Source organism: Canis lupus, chromosome 18 (genome assembly GCF_011100685.1).
Source record: "Canis lupus familiaris isolate Mischka breed German Shepherd chromosome 18, alternate assembly UU_Cfam_GSD_1.0, whole genome shotgun sequence".
In the NCBI taxonomy this organism is placed as follows: Eukaryota; Metazoa; Chordata; class Mammalia; order Carnivora; family Canidae; genus Canis; species Canis lupus.
In genome coordinates, this window is record NC_049239.1 from 54012170 (window position 1) to 54027403 (window position 15234).

General features: G+C 38.2%; 1 protein-coding gene across 3 annotated transcripts in view; it reads right to left on the minus strand.

The window, feature by feature from the left end:
- Positions 1 to 920: 920 nt before the first annotated feature.
- Positions 921 to 15234, minus strand: part of LOC476047 (solute carrier family 22 member 9) — a 42658-nt gene continuing 28344 nt past the window's right edge. For all 3 annotated transcript variants that reach the window (XM_038564200.1, XM_038564201.1, XM_038564198.1), the window contains 5 exons: positions 6930 to 7045; positions 5754 to 5968; positions 4265 to 4373; positions 3601 to 3804; positions 921 to 1870 (listed from right to left, as the gene is read on the minus strand). In XM_038564200.1, coding sequence (XP_038420128.1) covers positions 1810 to 1870; positions 3601 to 3804; positions 4265 to 4373; positions 5754 to 5968; positions 6930 to 7045 — 705 coding nt within the window. In that variant the 3' untranslated portion in view covers positions 921 to 1809. The remainder of the gene's footprint in view (positions 1871 to 3600; positions 3805 to 4264; positions 4374 to 5753; positions 5969 to 6929; positions 7046 to 15234) is intronic.

Below are 15234 nucleotides of genomic sequence, written 5' to 3' on the forward strand. Positions count from 1 at the left end.
TTTTGAGGAGGGAGGAGCAGAGGGAGAGGGAGAATCTTTTTTTTTTTTAAGATTTTATTTATTTATTCATGAGAGACACAGAGAAAGGCAGAGACATAGGCAAAGGAAGAAGCAGGCTTCTTGAGGGGAGCCTGATGTGGGACTCAATCCCAGGACCCCAGGGTCACAACCCAAGCCAAAGGCAGATCCTCAAACCACTGAGCCACTGAAGTGTCCTGGGAGAGGGAGAATCTTAAGCAGTCTCCATGCCTAGCTTGGAGCCCAGTGCGGGACTTGATATCACAACCGAGATCAAGACCTGAGCTGAAATCAAGAGTTGGACACTTAACCAACTGAGCCACTCAGGCACCCTGCAATTTATTTTTCATGATTCCTTATAATATTTTAAAATGTTGCATTATCCTTTTTAAACTTAGAATACAGAAACTTACAAAAAAAGAAAAGAAAAATCTCATAAAGGTACACCACTTGAGGTTAACAGTTTTTATCATTTTAATGAATGTTATTCTAGATGTCTTCTGTCTCTAGGGCTGGTCCAACAGAGGTTTTATTTTTTTAAAGATTTTATTTATTCATTTGAGAGAGAGAGAGAGAGAGCATGAGTGGGGGGAGGGACAAGCAGACTCCTCACTGAGCAGGGAGCCCATGTGGGTTGGATCCCAAGACTCCAGGATCATGACCTGAGCGAAGGCAGATGCTTAACTGCCTGAGCCAGCTGGGCGCCCCGCCAACAGAGGTTTTAAATGAGTATTTAGTCTGATCTATTTCTACTTACCTTTCTGGCATTTGATTTACTATTCAGAATATTTTTGTAACCCCAAGATTTTGTAGCCAGGTTTTGTATTGAATAACATGGTTTAATTGTTCTATATATCTTTTTAATCACATGGAGTATTTTTTTAGTTTAGAGAAAGAAGTTAAACTATTAGGCATTTATTTATAAAGTCAGTTAATGGGACTCATTCATCTTTACCATTGATTTACAATGCCCTAATTATAAAATTTATGTGTCATACATGCTACCATATCATTCTGGACTCCTTTGGATTTGTCAATGCATCTGTTATTTGTGTTTTAGGCCTATCACATCTCATTTTAGCATATGCTGCCCCAAACACCTGCCGCACCCTCCCTCCCTGAGCCTCTTTTTGCTCAATCATCTTGTCTATTATTAATTTGTACATTTGTATATTATGTAATTTGTACATACATTTGGAACTCTTTTTTGAGTTGTCCCAAAAGAATGGAGTTTTGCATTGTAATTACTCTGTCAATTACTCTACCAATTAATTGGAACAGAATCAGTGTTTTTAATGCTATTCTATCCTTTCAACCAGAAACATGCTAGACGTCCAACGAAAGATGAATGGATAAAGAAGATGTGGTTTATGTATACAATGGAATATTACTCAGCTATTAGAAATGACAAATACCCACCATTTGCTTCAACGTGGACATCTACAATTTTACACATATTTTACCATGACTCCTTTTAAAATATTATGACTTTTAATTTATAGAATTGTCAAATCACTATGTGGTGCACCTGAAACTAATTTAGCATTATATGTCAATGAGACTTCAGTAATAAAACACATTTTTAAGAATTATGACTTTCCTCAAACTTCTCATGATTAATTGTAGGCATTTTATATATAGTTACTTAGTACTGCAATTGTAAATGGGATCCATGATTCCATTATATCTTTTTATTTTATTTATTTTACAGAGTTTTCCAGTATCTGCGGATGATCCTGATTTTCCTTCCTCTATTTTGCTCTTTGATTAGCAGTTAGTTCCTGGAACTCCTTAAAACTGTGTCACTTTCATGAAGGTATCTTCCTTCTTTGCTTTTCTTGGGCCTTTTCTCCTGGTAAAAATATAATGAGACCAAACAAACCAGCACAAAAATGAGAAGACATCAAATCAGCATACATATCCTGCATTCTTTAGAGCAAGCTGATTCTTGATCCACCAGTTTTGACAAAAACCATGACCCCTGCCCCAAGGATTTGAGTGCATTTTGGAAAGACAGCTTCTGTAGTTTCAACTCTCACCTTTGGAGGCCAAGGGATCTGGATGCCAAAGGGATTTGGAAGAGACAAGGGCAGTATACAAAAGTTTAAAAACCCTTTCTAATTCTTGATCATTTAAAAATACCTATATTTTATTTCTTTTTCCTTTTTTCTTTTTGAGTAGGCAGGCTTGAACTCATGACCCTGGGATCAAGACCTGAGCTGAGATCAAGAGTCTGATGTTTAACCAACTGAGCCATCCATGCACCCTATTTTTCTTTCTCTTTCTTTCTCTCTTTCCTTATCTCTTTTAAGTAGGCTTCAAGCCCAAAAATTACCTATATTTTAAATTGGGTATTCTTCAGTATTCTAGAAGGATAAGCAAACCCCAAAAGAAATATGTACCACATGTGCTATATATCTCAAAATGTGTTTTCAAGAGCATCTGAAATTTTGTTTATACATGTATTTTGATCATTTATGAAGCTACTATGATCTGTAAGTCAAGAAAATTCATTGTCTTACCATTTTTAAAAAATCAAAAATTAAGACATCTGTAATAAAATTTCAAAGTTAGACATTAAAATGTATGTGAAAGAACAAAGAAACAAACTCTTCCTAACATTCTTAATATAGAGAAATTGTTTTACTCGCTCTCTGTTTTCCATTTAACCTTATGGGCAAAAGACTTTGAACTTCATAACATAAGAACTATTAAAGTGAAAATGTCAAGTAAAAAGGAAGTCCTACATCAGAGAAAAGACTGAACAATTATGCCCTCAACCTTTAAAGGTTTTAAAACCTGCCCAGAAATCCACCTCAGTATGTGAAGTTTCCCTCTGCCTTCTCCTCTGATTAAGTTTGTTATTTGTTTGAATGCACCATCATTCAAAATCATAAAATTTCTTGTTCTGTGTAAAACAGACAAACCAAATTATATTTACTCTTCCTTTCCCTCTTTTCTCAACAGTTGCATCCCAGTGGAAACCAGCTGGTCTGGATCTCACCGACAGCCCAACAGGACTCTTCCCCTAAGATGCACTGTCATCTGTGGGAGGGGCTCAGATCATCTCCCTGATCTGGCTCAGATTCTTCAGGGGCCAGGGCAGTCCTCAGAGCTTCATGCATTCCCAGGCTGGTGGCTGCCGGGGTCTGAAGGATGAGAGTCTGGTGTCTGGATCTTTGAATGTCTGTGAAATACCTTCAGGGCATGTTTGTCACATTAAGATACCTAATTTTGGTCCCTACAGCACTAAACCTACTGCTGCAGGCTGGGCAGAGCTAATCTGTGTGATCTAGGGAGCCTGAGGTCCATGTGAGGAGAGATGGTGGTAGCTAAACCAAAGGCATTGACAACATGGAATACGTTTAGGTCTAAATCTTTCCCTGGGAGAGGCAGCTGGCTGGTTCAGTTGGTAGGGCAGGCAACTTAGTCTTGGGGTCATGAGTTCAAGCCCCACATTTGACTTATAGCTTACTTAAAAAAATTCATATATCTTTCCCAGGGGACAATGACCCTGAAGTGTCTTGCCTTACTCATCACAGCCTAGAGCAGACCTTAGGGGCAGCCAGGAGATTTACTCACTCCTTTTCCACGTCCTGGATGGAGTCAGGCAGAGGCTGATTCCTGGTTTCAGGAAGGAGGAGTACAACAAGACAAGCGAGGATGGGGAAGGCTCCATACATGATCCAGGGCAGGTGGGGAGAATAAATGGTTAGGATCATCAAGAGGGGAGCCAGCGCTGCTCCAATACTACCAGCAAGTCCCAGGATTCCCATAGCTGTTGCCCTTGGAGTGTAAACAATAGAAAAATAATTCGGTATAAATCCATGTAGGTAAATTTGTGATTTATTATTTTGCTTCGATTATGGGAGATACCACAACAGTATTTAGATACACGAAGTTTGATGAAATACTCTTACATTTCAAATATGCTCTTTTATTTGCTGGCAATTATTTTCAAGTGCACAGGTGCATTAAGACATACTTTTGTTATTTAAAAAATACTCTTATCCATAGCACCTACCATTGAGTGGTTCTGTAGATTAAGTGAGGTGATACAGTAAAAAACAACACAGTGCCTTGCCAAAGTCAGATTTTTGGCTGTGATTTTTGTTACTATTAATACTATTATAATTGATGCTTTTGATAACTTTGATAACTAATCAGTGTTCTTCCCACTATAAATGCTAGTTAGCTGGAAAAGGTCTATTTTGGCCCTGCTATAGAGCTTCCATGCAATTTGTACCTGATTACAGTAGGAAGTAGCTCATTTCCATGGGCAGAAGAACACATGACAGCTGCAGAAGAAACACCTACTCCCAAAGTTGACAAAATAACACGCAGGGTCTGCATTTCTGGAGAGGAAGACCAGTGAGACTCAAGACATCGGAACTAAAGGAATCACCATCCACTAAATTATAAGTGAAAAAGACACAACTGGAGATGTTTTCACGTGTTACATACATTGCAGAAAAAGTGCACAGAGGCAGAGACTGTGTAGTGACTAGTGGCTGAGAAATACAACTTATCTGTTGGTTACAACTTAAACAGAATAAAAAACCCAGGCCATTTCATTACCTCTCCCTTTTATATCAGAGATTTGCCAAAGATGGAGGAGAAGGGAATGTAGTTTGCTTTCATATATTCTGTCCAGTGTCTCCTCTACCCTTCATGTATAAAGCAGGACTCACATATGACAATTACCAAGGGATTTAAAACTCACTGATGTCCTTGAGAAGTTTAAAACCTAGGTGCACACACGATATTGAGTTGGGGCTGGTACCACAGCAGAGAGTAATAAGAGAACAGAAGTCTTATGTTATGGATAAGCTGGAGAGCAGCTTGATCTAGAGTAATGTTTGAAGATTTAAGAATAAAGATCCGAATAAAGGGAAAAATTATTGGGCTTTGGAAACCTCTGAAAGGAAGTTTCAGAGGGTCAGTTTCCTACTCAATTTAAAAAAATCTCACAGGAGTGTTAGAACATTGGGGTAAGCTCTGTGGTAAAGCAGCAAATGTGCATCATTGCTGACATCCAAGATGAGAGCAGAGCAACCTGGGATCCTCTAAGATGCACAGCTATCCTGGGAATTAGGTGAAGCACGAGAACCACCTCGGTTCCCCTATTCATTGCATATGATCATTTAATTTCATAAAATTGATTCTAAGAGGGGCTTTAACTGCTTCACTCTTTGTTCCTATTGTATACTCCTCTGCTTGAAGACAAGATATTTTTATTACCTTGAAATCAAAAGGTCTTCCCTAAGCCAGGATTACAGTTATGGTGACCTAATACAAGAGACACGAGTGGACATCAGGGAGTAAATTGTCACTGACAGTGTAATAACAAGAAAGCAACCAGAGAAAGTGGCAGTATTGTGTCCTTGTATGAGATACAATTATCATATATTGGACACAATACTGTCATTTACAATTACAAGCATGATTGGTCAACATCAAAATGGCAAGTGATCGATTGCTTGCCTAGAGAAACTTTTAGGAAGAAATGGCACCAGATGTTTCTCAGATGTGATGAGGACTGCCACATGTCTGAACCAACTTTTACTGACCTTTGACTCTTTCCTAGCCACTCAATAGTAGAATCTATCCTGAATCCTCAAATTGATTTTGGGGAATCATCAGAACCATATTCTCCCTTTCCTTGTGTGAATCCAGTCTCTGAGTCCCCAAGTCCCTGAGATATTTCCTTTCTTCAACCTGTGCTCTTTTCTCACCTTCAGGCAGAAATGTGGTGGTCAGAATGGAGATTCCAAGTACGGACATGAAAAGCATCTGGCTTACTCGACGGCCCATATGATTCAGCGCCAAGAATGCAATGTAACTGGCGGGGAGATTGACCATGCCAAAGATAACCTGGAACAGGAAAACATTGCTCCCCATGTGCTGGAGATGGAGAATCAGGCCAAAAAAGGGCATGTAGCTTGCAAATCTATGGTGAACAAAAGAAGAAAGACAGATGTCATAATGTTTAGACCCTAAGTTCCACAAATGACAGTCATAAGTGTCAAAGTGTCATCAAACAGCCAGTGCTTGGTGTCCAAGTACAAAAGGCATGGTCTGGGGGATCCCTGGGTGGCACAGCGGTTTGGCGCCTGCCTTTGGCCCAGGGTGCGATCCTAGAGACCCAGGATCGAGTCCCACGTCGGGCTCCCGGTGCATGGAGCCTGCTTCTCCCTCTGCCTCTCACTCTCTCTCTCTGTGTGCGACTATCGTAAATAAATAAATTAAAAAAAAAAGGCATGGTCTGTTTTGTAGAATATTCTACATGGTGATGCTTTAAAAACTGTCATTAAATATTGCATAATGATGGCGGTCACAATTATTACTTTTTTTGGTGGGTGGGGTGTATTGTACTTAAGAATACATAATGAAGCCCTCGAGTTCTACAGTTTTTTCTATATCCTGATTTGGGTGATGATTGCATATCTACATATGTAAATATTCATTGAATTATATATGTGAGTGCACGTTAAAAATTTTTTTAAAAATTTATTTAAGTAATCTCTACACCCAACGTGGTGCTCAACTCGCAATCCTGAGAGCAAGTGGCACACACTCTTCTGACTAAGACAGCCAGGTGCCCTAACTGTTTGTAATTTTATCTTAATTGAAGTGGAAATAAACAAGTGAAGAAACTTAAAGCTAAAATCTCTACTGTGATTGAAGTCCACAGCCTCAGTTTTCAGATGCTGAGCCTGGTGGTGTGATATAATAAACAAAACTCATTGTACAATGAGTTCTGGGTCAGTCCTGTAACTGAAGAATGCAATTATCTTTATGGCTTCTTCATGTTTTATCTCCAAATCTATCCCCACAACATGTATCCTTTGATATGAATAGATTAATGTCTCCAATATTTTCATTTTCTTCATGCACGGTGTAAAGCCTACCTCACAAAGGATGCAAAATAGATCCTTCTGCGCAGGATAGGTGTGCGGAACAAGTCACGCACAGAAAGTTTTTTCTGTGCTGCCTCCAGCTCCTCTTGCATGGTGGATCTCAAAACCTTCAATGACAATCACAATAAGAAATTGTTCAATTGTCAAACAATGTGAGCATTAGGAGGTCCCCCAGAGAGGATAAGCTATATAACTTGCTGTTGTATTTAGTGGGAAATTGAAACAGCAAAGATACAATGATATGTGACAGGTGGATTAGGGAGTTAAAGGAGCCTCAGGAAAATTATGTAGCAACAAGGACTTTTAAAAATACCTTATTTTATTTAAATCCAATTAGTTAACATATAGTGTCTCATTAGTTTCAAATGTACAGCCCAGTAAATCATCAGTTGCCTAGAACACCCAGTGTTCATCACATCATGTGCCCTCCTTAATGCCCATCACCCATCACCTCCTTAATGCATTCCCTTGTCCCTATCCCCTTCAGCAACCCTCAGATTGTTTCCTAGAATTAAGAGTTGCTCAGTTTTTCTCCCTCTCTGATTTCTTCTATTTAGTTTTTCCTTCCTTTCCCTATGATCCTCGGTGCTATTTCTTATAATCCATATATGAGTGAAATAATATAATTGTCTTTCTCTGATTGACTATTTTGCTCAACATAATACCCTCCAGTTCCATCCATGTCAATGTAAATGGTAAGATTTCATTCTTTTAATGACTGAGTAATATTCCATTGTATATATACACCACATCTTCTTTAGCCATTCATCTTTAGCCATAGACATATGGACATATGGGCTTTTTCCATAGTTTGACTATTGTAGATATTGTGGTGGTAAACATTGGGGTGTAGTGTCCCTTCAGATCACTAAATTCATATCTTTGGGGTAAATACCTAGTAATACAAGGGATAGAGGGAACATACCTCAATATCATAAAAGCCATATACTAAAAGACTACAGTGAGTATCATTTTCAATGAGGAAAAACTGAGAGCTTTCCCCCTAAGGTCAGGAACATGACAAGCATGTCCACTCTCACCACTGTTGTTCAACACAGTACTAGAAGTCCTAGCCTCAGCAATCAGACAAAAAGAAATAAAATACATCCAAATTGGTAAAGAAGTCAAAATCTTTCTCGTTGCAGATGACATGATACTTTATGTGGAAAATTCAAAAGACTCCACCCAAAAATTGCTAGATCTTATACAGTAATTCAGCAGCATGGCAGGATATAAAATCAATGCACAAAAATCAGTTGGATCTCAATACACTAACAATGAGACAGAAAGAAGAGAAATTAAGGAATCTATTCCATTTACAATTGCACCAAAAATGATACATACTTAGGAATAAATCTAACCAAAGAGGTAAAGGATCTGTACTCTGACTCATGAAATAAATTGAGGAAGACACAAAGAAATGGATTGGAAGAATTAATGTTGTTAAAATGCCTATATTATCCAGAGAAACCTACACATTCAATGCAATCCCTATCAAAATACCATCAACATTTTTCACAGAGCTGGAACAAACAATCCTAAAATTTATATGAAACCAGAAAAGATTCCAAATAGCCAGAGGAATATTGAAAAAGAAAACCAAAGCTAGTGACATCACAATTCCAGACTTAAAGCTGTATTACAAAATTGTAGTCATCAAGACAGTATGGTACTGGCCCCAAAACAGACACAAAGATCAATGGAATGGAATAGAGAACCCAGAAGTGGACTTTCAACTCTATGGTGATCTCATCTTTGACAAAGCAGGAAACAATATCCAATGGAAAAAATACAGTCTCTTCAACAAATGATGTTGGGAAAATTGGATAGCCACATGTAGAAGAATGAAACTGGACCACTTTGTTACACTATACACAAAGATAAACTCAAAATGGATGAAAGACCTAAATGTGAGACAAGAATCCATCAAAATCCTAGAGGAGAACGTAAGCAGTAACCTCTTTGACCTCAGCTGCAGCAACTTCTTGCTAGATATGTCTCCAAAGGCAAGGGAAACAAAAGCCAAAATGAACTATTGGGACTCCAACAAGATAAAATGCTTTTGCACAGCAAAGGAAATAGTCAACAAAGCTAAAGGCACCTACAAAATGTGAGAAGATATTTGCAAATGACGTATCAGATAAAGGGTTAGTATCCAAGATGTATAAAGAACGTATCAAACTCAATACCCAAAATACAAAAAATCCAGTCAAGAAATGGGCAGAAGACATGAACAGACATTTCTCCAAAGAAGACATACAAATGGCCAACAGATACCTGAAAAAATATTCAATATCACTTGGCATCAGGGAAATACAAATCAAAACCACAATGAAAAAAAAACAAACAAAACAAAACAAAACAAAAAAAAAACAAAACCACAATGAGATATCACCCTACAATCAGAATGGCTGAAACAAACAACTCAGGAAACAACAAATGTTGGCAAGGATGCGAGAAAGAGGATCCCTCTTACACTGGTGGTGGGAATGCAAGCTGGTGCAGCCACTCTGGGAAACAGTATGGAGCTTTCTCAAAAAGTTAAAAATAGAGCTACCCTATGACCCAGCAACAAGGTCTTTTTAAACACAAGATCTGAGTGGGTTGCAGGGCATCAGAAGGGTATGTATGTTAGATATTCAGATCAGGAAGGGAACCAAATGTGAGTTCCTTGGATTATGGTCCAAAACTCCATTTATGCTAGATGTGCATGAAAGACCTAGAAACTAAGTTTGGTCCTCAGCTGGCTCTCCTTTGCAGAGAAACTGTTTATCTCAGGAAAAATGACATTTCCTGAGAGTCTTTATTTTGGTTCTTCATTCAGTCTCCTTGAGGGAAATCTTGTTATATTGTGCCTCCATGAATGAAATGCCTAGAATTAAATATGAGGATGAGACCAGGGTGGGATCTTGGTGTAGAATAATTTATACCCTAGCTGATTATAATCTAGAGTTACTTAATGGTTCTGCAACATGGTAGGTATACACTTTGCAGAAGGTGATTAAGTATTTCTAAACCCCAATTTCTCTGTCATGAAGAAAAAGAAAAGGGAGAAGAAGGGGGGGGAGGAGAATAAATAGGTGGAGAAAAATAATAACACTTTTTAAATGAGGACTTTCTAGCCTTACACGAGGTTGAAAATACGGAGATGGAATTATATCCAGCATATCTCGGATACTTAACCTATTTATTGGTTATTCCAATAATATTGACTTAATTCTCATCCCACCTCTACAAATGAAACAATACCATGAAGTCTATTGGAAAAATTCCATGGTAAAGGACTTTAGAGAGCTGTAAGACCACCTAAGTGAGGCCCTACTGGATCAGAATGTCTTTTTCAGTTGCAGAGCTAGCTCAAGCAGCAAAATGCTGGACTTACGCTTTTGGAAGAGAAGAGTCATGATAACATCTCCTTTCTGCATCTATCCCCAGAAACCCATGATCATGGGCCATTGTCATAGCAGTATTCTAAGAAAAGGCTCCAAGAATACCTTAAACTTGGGCCAGTTGAGGGCTGCCATGCTGGTGAGACTGGCCTCAAATCACATCCAGTATCGGAGTAAATGTTTGGGAGACACTGAGGTTATTTCACCTTGGCCATTCATTTTTGCTAAGCAAGCAGACATGTAAGTAGCATTTCCAGAAAAACTTAGGGAGGTGATGCCAGGTCATTAATGGGAACTCAAGGAGCTCCTCCTACCGGGTAAAATTCTTATTCAAGGAAGAGGAGGCCTATATTCAAATGGGAGCCTGCTGGATCTTTGCTTTTTTAAATGCATCTTTTCTCTCTGTCCTTTGGAAGGGATAAAAAAAACCTCAAAGAACTATTTGTAGTACCAATCATAACACCATGCTGGGTAAAATGCATGAAACAGCCTATTGGTGTCCTGGAATGGGCATTTACAAATTCACAAAAACCCTTTGTTAAATGGTTCGTTTGTAAAGTAGTTGCTATGTTGGTGGCTTTTACTGGCAATGGTGGTAGTATTCATACTACAGAAATTGATAATCACCACAAATTTGAGATATGTGGATATTTTCCCCCTCCTATAATGTTAGGTGCTAAACATTTACTAGCACACTACTGGCTTGGCCCCTTTGCAGTCATTTGGATTGCTCTCATCATATGCCTACTTGATTTAAACCTGGCTAGTTCTACCCTAACCTGTAAGGCCTATTTCAAATACAACTAATTTCAAGTAGCATTCAGTTCCTGCATGTCTGCAATCTGGCTTATGTCTTCCTCCTTGGTATTCACATTCCACCCTTGCTTTACTTCAAAGAGGTTTTATCAAGCCTGTAACCTGGCCTGTCTGTTCATGAACCTGGCCGTGAACATACCTGCAGACCCTGTCAAATGGTCCACAAATCCATGGACCCAGACAGCAGTCCTACTGATGAACCCTGCTAACTGGCATACCCATAATCTCCAGCCAAGATGACTAGTGAAGGGCTTTTCCTGCCAAAGCCAGATTGTGAAAACTAGAAGAGGTGCACAAACACCAGTACAAGGCTATGAAGAATTATTGGGGTGAGGGAGAATTGATAAATTTGAGCTGGGTTTTTTTTAAAGGATGAACAAAGTTAACAAACTTTTAGCTAGACTGACCATGGAAAAAAAAGGAGAGAAAATTCAAAATCAGAAATGAAAGAGAAGACATTACAATGGATGCCCAAGAAATGAAAAAGATCACAAGGGACTATAATAAACAATTATATACCAACAAAGTGGACAACTGAGAAGAAATAGATAAATTCCTAGAAACATACACACAAAACTGAATCAAGAATATATAGAAAACCTGAAGAGACCAAAGACAAATAAGATTAAAACCGTAATGAAAAAATATCCCAGAGGAAATATTTGCAAATGTCATATCTGAAAAAGTATTAGTATCTAATCTATAAAGAACTTAGTAAACTGAACACCCAAAAACACAAATAATCCAGTTAAGAAATGGACAAAAGACATTTTTCCAAAAATGACACCCTTGGCTAATAGACACATGAAAAGATGCTCAACATCACTCATCATCAGGGAAATACAAATCAGAACCATGATGAGATACCACTTCACACCTTTCAGAATGGCTAAAATTAATAACACAGGAGACAACAGATGTTGGTGAGGATATGGAGAAGGGGAACCCTCTTGCATTGTTGGCAGGAACGCAAACTGGTGCAGTGACTCAGGAAAACAGTATGGATAGTCCTCAAAAAGCTAAAAATAGGGAATCCCTGGGTGGCTCAGCAGTTTGGCACCTGCCTTCGGCCCGGGGTGTGATCAGGGTCCCTGCATCCAGCTCCCTGCATGGAGCCTGCTTCTCCCTCTGCCTGTGTTTCTACCTCTCTCTCTTTCTCTGTGTCTCTCATGAATAAATAAATAAAATATTTTTTTGAAAAAAAGCTAAAAATAGAAGTACCCGATAATTCAGCAATTGCACTACTAGGTATTTATCCAAAGGATGCAAAAACACACATTCAGAGAAGTACATGCACCCTGTTGTTTATAGCAGCATTATCAACAATAGGTAAACTATGGAAAGAGCCCCAAACCCCATCAACTGATGAATGGATAAAGATGTGACATATATATATATATATATCTCACATATATATAATGGAATATTAGCCATCAAAAAGAAATGAAAAGCCATCAAAAAGAAATGAAAATCCATCAAAAGAATGAAATCTTGCCATTTGCAATGATGTGGATGGAGCTAGAGTGTATTATGCTAAGCAAATAAGTCAATCAGAGAAAGACAAATACCATATGATTTAAAAAAATTTTATTTATTGGAGTTCAATTTGCCAACATATAGCGTAACAGCCAGTGCTCATCCCATCAAGTGCCCCCCTCAGTGCCCATCACCCAGTCACCCCAACCCCCTGCCCGCCTCCCTTTCCACCACCCCTTGTTTGTTTCCCAGAGTTAGGTGTCTCTCATGTTCTGTCACCCTCTCTGATATTTCCCACTCATTTTCTCTCCTTTCCCTTTATTCCCTTTCACTAATTTTTATATTCCCCAAATGAATGAGACCATATAATGTTTGTTCTTCTCCGATTGACTTATTTCACTCAGCATAATACCCTCCAGTTCCATCCACGTCGAAGCAAATGGTGGGTATTTGTCATTTCAAAAGGCTGAGTAATACTCCATTGTATACATAGACCACATCTTCTCTATCCATTCACATATGATTTTACTCATATGTGGAATTTAAGAAACAATGGATGAACATTTGAGAGGGGGAAACAAAACATGGGAGATTTTTAACTATACAGAACAAACAGAGTTCATGGAGGGAGGTGGGATAGATGGGTATTAAGGAGGGTACTATGATGAGCACTGGCTGTTATATGTAAATGATGAACTACTGAACTCTACTCCTGAAACCAATATTGAACTGTATGTTAACCAACTAGAATTTAAAAAGAAAATAAAGTAGCCCAGAAATAAAAGCCTAATACCAGATGGCTTCTCAGGTGAATTCTATCCTATCAAACATTTAAATTATGAACACTGATCCTTCTCAAACTTTCCCAAAAAACAGAGTAAGAGGAAGCACTAACAAATTTGTTTTATGAAGCAGTATGACTCTGATACCAAAGTCAGACAAAAACATCATAAGAAAAGAAATAGGCCAATATCCCTGGTGAACAAAGGTGAAAAAATTATCAACCACATATTAGTAACCAACTTCAACAGCACACTGTCTACCATGACTCAGTGGGATTTACTCCTGGAATGCAAGGATAATTCAACATAAGCAAATTTAAAAAGTGATGCCCCACATCAACAGAATGAAGGTAGAAACCATATGATCATCTCAATAGATGTAAAAAAGCATCTGACAGGATTCAACACACATCCATGATTTTAAAAACTGTTAAGAAATACGGTATTAAAGGAACTTATCTTAAAAGCCATATATGAAAAGCCCCCAGGCAAGAGTATACTCCATGGTGGAAAACTGAAAGCTTTTCTTCTAAGATCTGGAACTAGACAAGAATGACACTTTAATTCAACATAGGATTGGAAAGTCCTAGCAGAACAATCAAATAAGAAAAATAAATAGAAGGCATCAAAATCCAAAAGGAAGAAGTAAAATTATCTCTGTTGGCAGATGACATGATCTTATATGTAGAAAACCCTAAAGAAGCCTCCAAAATATTGTTAGAATTAATAAATGAATTCAGTAAAGCTTTAGAATACAGAATCAAAATAGAGAAATTAGTTGCATTGTTATATACCAGCAACGAACTATCTGAAAATGAAATTAAAGAAACAATTCTGCTGGGGTACCTGGGTGGCTGTCAGTTAAGCATCTAACTCTTGGTCTCAGCTCGAGTCTTGATCTCAGGGTTGAGAATTCAGGCACCACAATGTGCTAGAAGTTCGAAAAACTAAGTGACATACCTATAACAAAAGTTTTGTTCTCCTGGACTTACTTATCACTAAGAGATGCATTACCTATAGGATTTTGCTTACCAATAAAATTTTGGTGATCAATAAAAAAAAAGAGAGAGAGAATTCAGGCCCCACACTGGGCCCCATGCTGGGGATGGAGCCTATTTTTAAAAATTTGGTTTACAATAGCTTCAAAAACAATAAGGTCCTTAAGGAATAAACTTAGCAAAGGAATAAAAGACTTGTATACTGAAAATTATAAGCACTGAAGAAAGAAATTAAAGCAGACACATAAAAAAAAAAAGGAAAGATATCCTATGTTCATGGACTAAAAGAATTACTAGTGTTAAAATACCCATAGAACCCCCAATGATCTATAGATTTAATATAATCTCTATAAAAATCTAAATGGCATTCTTTACAGAAATGGGGAAAAAACAGTCCTGAATTGATGGAAAGGCTTTCAAATAGGCAGGATTCAGGAATCTCCAAAGCACTAGGGCGCAGGAAGGCCAGAAAGAGTCTTGTGGTAGGAATGGCCAGATATAGTTACTCGCCTCCTGGATAAAACACCTTTAACCAACTTTCACTTCTGTCCCTCAACTCACATTCCTGGAGCATCTATTGGCCTTGATCTTAAGACATGCTTGAAAAAAATCTTCCCCCATGCCTAGGAAAAGACAGCGCCTGATTGATGGTTCCACCAGACTGTATCCAATGGGAAAGAGGTGATTCATTCCCTAAAAGAAAACCAGGTTGCAATTAGGAAGTACAAATGGACAGCTCAAAATCAACAATGGCCACTAAAGGCTGTCAGCATCACACCACAAAAAGCTTAGTGGGACATATTGAAGGACATTGACTTTTATCCTAAATGCAAGA